Source organism: Morus notabilis, unplaced genomic scaffold, assembly GCF_000414095.1.
Source record: "Morus notabilis unplaced genomic scaffold, ASM41409v2 Scaffold409, whole genome shotgun sequence".
In the NCBI taxonomy this organism is placed as follows: domain Eukaryota; kingdom Viridiplantae; phylum Streptophyta; class Magnoliopsida; order Rosales; family Moraceae; genus Morus; species Morus notabilis.
Window position 1 is genome coordinate 199346 of NW_010357248.1, and position 7676 is coordinate 207021.

Consider the following 7676-nt stretch of genomic DNA (forward strand, 5'->3'; position numbering starts at 1 on the left):
CGGGGTTGGAGGTCGTGCCGCATGTCGTTGAACTCAGCTCGTCGAGATCTTTCTATTGACACCGGTGGTGTCAAAAATGGAGGTCGGAATCTTAACTTGAGTATTTGGCCATTGATGGTTTGTGTGAGAGAGAACGTGAGAGGAGAGAGAGAATGAGCGAGAATAAGAGAAAGAAAGTGTAAGAACCCTAAAAATTTCACTATATAAAGTATCTGATTAAGGCAAGATTACGTGCCTGATCTTATCCTCAATTATTTCCTCTAAACAGATTAAATTTATACTGATTAGAGGTAATTAGTTTAGCTTACGTAAGTTAATCTACTACTTACAGTCCAATATTAATTTCTGAATAATTCAATATTGTTTTATATTCTTACTCGCGTAATATTTCAAACTGTTTCAAGTCTTGAAATTAATTTTAGACTGAACAAATTCTAAATTTTAATTTTCTGTATTCTATCCCGAGAATGACGTTTCTGACAGTGTCAACTCCCGAGCTCATATTGTACCCATCTACTATAGGTATTTATCTTGCGACTTTAACCTAACTGTCTAGCAATTAAGGATTTTTTTCTTCTTTTAAAATGTCAGTGCGTTTTTTTTTTTATACGCCGCTAACATCGTGCCGTGCTTAGAGATTCTTGAAATTAAGATTCTCAAACTATACTTGTACTGAAAATTATTCCGCCTTAAAATACGGCGAGAATTTATCGATCGAATTTACTTGATCGAAACATGAACTTAACATGAAATTTACTATAGAATTTAGGAATACATATATTAATTCCATAAATCCTCCATTCACAATATAACATAATATTTTCTAAGAAAATCCTTGGCTTAAAAATACATGAATTGTATTATTTAAGGTCTGGAATTTTCTCAGTCATTACAGTGTGAAACAGCTAAGGATGCATGGGAGACATTGCAAACGGCACATGAAGGTACGGCTGCCGTGAGACTCTCTAAACTTCAAATCCTTACTACAAGGTTTGAGAATCTTCGAATGCAAGAAGATGAAACAATTTCTGAGTTTAATTCAAAATTATGTGATATTGCTAATGAGGCATTTGCCCTTAGAGAGAAAATATCATAGGAGAAGCTTGTGAGGAAAGCCTTGAGGTCTCTTCCACAGAGGTTTGCTTACAAGGTGACAGCTATCGAGGAAGCCAAGGATGTCCAAACAATGAAACTTAATGAGCTAATGGGTTCTTTGCACACTTTTGAGATGAATCTGGATGAAAACAAGGAAGAAAAGAAGGAGAAAAGCATTGCCTTTCAAGCCGAAGTTGATTCTAATGATGAAGAAGACTTGGCCCAATCCATAACAAGGTTGTCAAAGAAATTCAACAAGGTGATGAAGAAGGTCAATAAGAAGAATGAGAATTCAAGAAATGGCAACTCCAGCAATTTTAAAAGAGTAAATCTGCAGCAAATAGCACATAATTGAAGACAAATAACAGAGGTATTCAATGCCGAGAATGTCATGGATATGGACATATTCAATCTGAATGCGCCAATACCCTCAAGAAGAAGAAGAAGTCGTTTAATGCAACTTGGAGTGATGAAGAGTCAGAAGGCAGTCAGGAAGATGATGAATGTGTGAGCAACTATGTTGCTTTCAATGTTTATGCTGATATGGACGTTTCTGCAGATAGTGTTACAAAAGGTGTCGTAGAAAGTGTTACAACAAATGCTGAAACAGATTTCGTGAATAATGAAAATGAGGGAGATTTTTCAGATTCTGAAAGTAACAGTGATGGTGAGGAGTTGACTATTGATGCCATACAAGAATCCTATAAGACCATGTTCAGCAAATGGGTTAAAGTGTGTGAAATAAATAAGTCTTTACGGGAGTGCGTCGATGAGCTTGTCAAAGAGAATGATGTGTTGAAGAGAGCTGCTGATAACTATGAATTTCAAGCTACTGAAAATGAGAAAAAGCTGCAGGACACAAGGGTAGAATTGGAGCGCACTCAAAAGTCACTTAAAATGATGAATTCCGGCACCACCAAACTTAATCATATTCTTTCTATGGGAAAAGCTAGTTGTGATCGTCATGGACTTGGCTACACTGGTGAATGTTCAACATCCAAGACAGTGTTTGTGAAGGAGACAACCGCTCCTGAATCTCAAATTATCCCATGTGAGAAAGTTGTTATTTCACACCCTCAACATAAGTCAAGAAGGTTTGTTCCTACATGTCACTATTGTAATTTTGCTGGCCATATAAGACCAAGATGCTACAAGTATTTAAATGCTTTGAAGAAAGGTATGCTCATGAATCCACCAAATTTCACAAACTCAAGAAGGACACATAAAGCAAAGATTAATGTGCAAAATAAATTTTCTAGACGTGTTTGGGTAAGGAAATTTGATTTAAGGTGTCATAGGGCTTGCACTTCTTTTAAAGCATGATTGTGGTAATTGTCACTCCAAGCTTTTGATAGATGATAAAAGCAATATGCATGGAAGAATATTATATTCAGGGGGAGTAAAACTCGTAGAGGACTCAGGGGGAGCGTTTTGCAGAGATCAATGACCCTGAAAGATGATCTGCAGAAAAGTGTTATATCAGGTGTTGCAACACTTTCTGCGACAACAGCTTCTAAAAGGTTTTTCTATTAATATTATTTTTAACTTTTGTTGTATTTTGTCAAAAAGTGGGAGAACTCTTAATTCAATTAACCCCCTTAGTTGGATTTTATCTTTTATTTTGTAATAGGTTCTTTTTGTTAGTAATGTTAGTTTTGTCAAAAATAGCCAAAGGGGGAGATTGTTAGTGCATTTTGTGTTGACTTATTTTTGACAAATTGGTTGTAAGATTGGCTTGCATTGTAAATTGGTAGCCCTCTTAAGGAAAGTCTTGTTGTCATGTTTATGGGTTGCAAATCAAAAGATTTGATTGCTGAAAATGAAGAGTGGACTTTTGGGGGGAATTGATTGCTTGTAATCTACAGGCTAGAGCAAGGTTGTTTGTGTGGAAAAAGGGTTGTACGCTAGGTGGTTTTGGTTTCTGAAAGACAGAGGGAAATGGGCTAAAAACAGGAAAGTCGTTGATCTTCATGTGAGAATGAGATTGTAATGTTAAGTGTCATTTGATATGTTGTGACAAATTGTTAGAACACTTTCGAGTTGGTTTTTCGGGATAAGATTTCTTTGGTTTCGGGAGGAAACCATCAAGTCGAGTGGTGCTCGCTGATTAAGCTTCCTAAGGAGATTCTAGGCAACGGCGACATTGTCAAGGAGGGAGTCGTTGAGTGTGTAAGACCGTTCGGCCCTTTGTAATCTTTTGCACTTAGTGGATTGATCACTGTCTGGGCGTAGCCCCATAGATGTAGGTGTGCGCACCGAACTGCAATATCATTTTCTGGTGTCTTTTATGTTTCTACATTATTTTTCTGCATTGCTGTTTTGCTGGTTTAATTTTAGATTTTTTATTAAAATAATGTTACAGTAAAGTGTTATAACACTCTCTGTGACACCAGCGACAAAAACAGACCTAACAAGTTCATTTCAATATGTTCAAACACCAAATTCATTTTTATAGTGAACAACATTTTTTTGGTAATACAAAGTATTATTATTACTAAGCATATAAACTATGAATTATGATATTAAGGAGGGCTATTTGTACTAGATAATTAGAATGAGGTCAGAAAAGCGTTGAACTTGTTGCCCATGAAGAAAAATGACAACTCGGAAATCAGTTCAAAATTAAACTCTAGAAGAAGCAAACTTTTAATGAAACGAGTGTTCATTACCACAAGAGAAAGCTTTCATTACCATAGAGATTAGATTGACGAAGGCAACTAAGGCATAGGAGTGCTTAATTTCCCTCAACTTTTTAAATTTGTTTTTTAACTTATATATATCTAAAGGTATCTTTGTAGATAATTAGATAGAAGTTCCCCTAAAAATTGAAAATCTAATCTTTAAAATTCTAAAACTTTAAAAAAAAAATACTACTTTCTAAAAAAAAACACCTCTAAAAATATTACTTGCTAAAAAATACTACTAATCTCAACTTTAAAAGCTTTTTATAACTAACTAAAATAAATAATACATATCTGTTAGTTTATCCTTTTAACATTAATATTAACCCTACTACTTGTTACCACTACTGTAGATAGTATATTTTCTTCCATGAATATTGTGAAGAATGGACTAAGCAATCGAAATAATGGAGATCAATTGATTGATAATCCTTTAATTATGTACATCGAGAAAATCTTCAATAACTATGACAATGCGGTTCTAAAAAATATTTATCATAATGTGCTTATATAACTAATCACTATATATAAGGGTATTGGCATCTATCAAATATGAATTTGTTGATCCGGGGTATTGTATGTAAGACACTAAAGCCTCGTTCATTTTACTAATTCGAGTTTTCAATTTCAGTTTTGCTATAATTAAAAATTCTCATAAAAAAATGATATCTAACCTTTTCTGCTACAGTTAAAAACACTCACATAGAGTTACATTTTATCTCGAATTGAAAACTCAAATCAGCGAACAGAACGAGGCCTAAGACTATGCTTGTATTTTTATTTACCAGATATTACTTTTATTAAATCACCATGAATAGAAGCCTCGTCCTTTTATTTTGAATGCTTTAAAAGAAGATACAAGTAAGACCAGGACAAGAGTGATCACCGACATCCGAGTTCAGCTCTTCCATCGGGGCTAATGGTTTTATTTGTGCAAAGCTTTTGAAGATCAACGTAGCCTATAATTGTATCCTCAAAGACTGCATCTTCTAGTTTTGCATCATCAAATGTGGAGCCTGATAGTACCGTGTTCTTGAATAAAGCTCCTTGGAGATCAGCTTTCCCAAAATTAACCCGATCTATTACTGCATTCGAGAAGTCCACACCTGCAAAAGATTTGATCAAATAAATTTTCATATTAATCAAGTAACGAAAAATAGTATATCCAAAGGTACTGAGAGGATACGTATTCTTAGGATCTTGCTTAATTTACTTCCAAATTGTTGCTTTGAGAACAAAGCTAACCTTAGCTACTTATGAGTTATGTCAAATCCTAGAGAATGTTATTTTGACTTTTCAAAGGAAGTAATGTTAGGAACACAAACTCAAATCTCAACTCTAGTGCAACTAATGTGGGCGCATGTTAGTTCTTATCCTTTTATTGGTGCAATCTTTTATTATTAATTGATGTGTTAATGTTTAAAACACCCAACAATGTAAAACTGATAACTCATATGCTACATTAGTTGGTATACAAAAGTTGAGATTTGAGTCTGTATCCCTAGCACTATTCTTTTAGTGGTCTGCACTTTTTTGGACGTCGATCCTTTTGTCAAATCATGTCAACACAACCAGATTGGTAATATCATATCTTGATATTTGGTAGCTTCCATAAATGGAAAATACTTGCACATAGTTGGGAATGCACTTGGACTCTAGTACTTTATGTTTTCCTTTGGAATCAACTGGGGGGGAAATGTAAAAAGGAATCATACGAGACATAAAATGTTTACCCTTGAAGCTAGCTCCAACAGCATAAGCCTTTGACATCACCACTTCCGTCATGTCTGCACCGTCAAATTTCGCATCAGACATGAGTGCTGCGGCTAGAGATTTCCCCTTCAAGTTGGACTTCTCATTTGAGTAGTCGCAGAAACGGAGATCTAGCGGCTTGTCATAGACACCATTTGCTTGTCCTATAGTGTTTCCAACAAAGGCTCGCTCACATCGATTTGGCTCTGTCGACAATGGAGGCAACCTCTGCAGTGCAAGACAGAAATCAATCAATCACATTGGTAAATATCAAGATAACAATCATCAATGGTATGCCATTGCAATAAAAGGTATTAGTGTATTAGTCTTCCATTTTGCATAGTTTAGTACAAACTCTAAAAGATTTTAATTATAATGAGAATGCTACGATAAGCTATTAAAAATACTTCATCGGTAGGGTTACCATATTAAACCAGTATATCTATATTAGGTTATGTTAGTTCTCTATACTATTTATTTTAATGTGATTTTAATTACATCTAATGTTAAAAAACATGAACTAATGATATGGATGCAGAAAGCTCCTACCAATCTACTTCTTAGTAAAAATTTGAGCCGCCCGGCTCAGCCCAGTCCAAACTCGACGACCCAAATTTAATAAAAATGGTGTTATGGCCGCCTCCCGCCCAAATAAGCTTTCGGACTCGAAGCCTCAGCCCAGGCTGACCCGACCAGAGGGTTTGGACCGGGATTGGGCCAAAAGGACGGGCCTCGGTCCAAACTTGCAATTCTACTTCTTACCATTTTACAAAAGATACTGGTTGCATTCATTTATGCACAAAATAACTTCGACAATTCTAAAAACTTTGATGAGACGTAAAGAAAAGTAAAAAAGGGTACTTTAAAGAATAAGGTAAAGTGTTAAAAACCTGACTAGCAGCAACAACAGGTGAGGCTGTAGTGACGGCCCAAACAGCAAGAACTCCACAAGCCACATTCTTAAGCTGCTTTGTAGGAGACATATTATTGTTTTCCTTCAGTTCTGGACCATCCCTAGAAACTTCTCCAAATTACACAAGCATAAATTGCCTCTATTAGTTTGCACAACAACGAAATGCACAAAACTAAGCTGATTAACACACCAAAAAAAGTAAAAAACGAAAACAAATTGACCGACCCAAAACAGAAAACGGTTGTAATTGTAATTTTCTGAGAAAAAACTTGGAAGTTTGAAGGCAATTACCGGAGCAAAAAACACGAGGAGATGAATAGGACTCGACTGGTAGGAGAGCATGGCGTTTCGATGGTTTGAAACGGAGACGAAAAACATTCTGGTTAAGAGGAATTGAACTTGTTGCTGCCATTTTTTTTTTCTTCTTCTTTCTCGTCGCTCTGCGATTGAATTTTCTTTGTTCACATCTTCTTATCCATAATACATTGGTTGTTCTGGTCAGTTCTTTTGGATCGCAATACATGATGTGGCATGACACGTCGGATGTCACGTTTGCAGGATGTTTGGATGTTGATAAGTAGTAAGCTTATCTGGTTGACGATTTTTCAATAAAAAAAGGAAAAGAAAAAAGGAAATTACCACTTTTTCCTTTTAAAAAATAAAAAATAAAAAAAAAAGAGAACTTACCATTAAGACGCGTTTAGGGCGCGTTTATTAATTAAAAATTTCATTGTAGAAGGGGTGGTTTTATTCACACACTGCTTCTTATTTTTTACACTCTTTTTTAATTATAATTTTTTATTTAAAAAGATTCTCATATAAAATGATAAAAAAAGATAAAAAGGTAGTTTTATTCACACACTCTTTTTTACTCTCTACACTTCTTTTTAATTATAATTTCTTATTAGAAAAGACTCTCATATAAAATGACAAAAGAAGGATGATTTCAATAGACTTAATGTAGTGACCAAGAAAATCTCATAATTTAAATAATGCAATTCATGTATTTAAGTCAAGAATTTTTTCTGAAAAAAAAATATATATTATGTATATTTTGTGATTGAAGGATTTATGAAATTAACATATGCATTCCTAAATTTGTAGCAGATTTCATGTTAAGTTCATGTTTTTGCGATCAAGTAAATTCGATCGATAAATTCTCACCGTACTTTAAAACGAAAGAATTTCCAGTACATATACAGTTTGAGAATCTTAATTTCAAGAATCTCTAAACA

At 34.6% G+C, this 7676-nt stretch overlaps 1 protein-coding gene across 1 annotated transcript; it reads right to left on the reverse strand.

Moving 5' to 3' along the window:
- Nucleotides 1-4232: 4232 nt before the first annotated feature.
- LOC21403787 (thylakoid lumenal 17.4 kDa protein, chloroplastic) lies at nt 4233-6936 on the reverse strand. The gene is made up of 4 exons (XM_024167665.1): nt 6733-6936; nt 6419-6549; nt 5510-5756; nt 4233-4882 (listed from the first exon to the last, which is right to left on the reverse strand). Exons 1-4 carry the CDS (start codon nt 6851-6853, stop codon nt 4659-4661), a joined length of 723 nt encoding a protein of 240 aa, XP_024023433.1. The 5' UTR covers nt 6854-6936; the 3' UTR covers nt 4233-4658.
- Nucleotides 6937-7676: the final 740 nt, after the last annotated feature.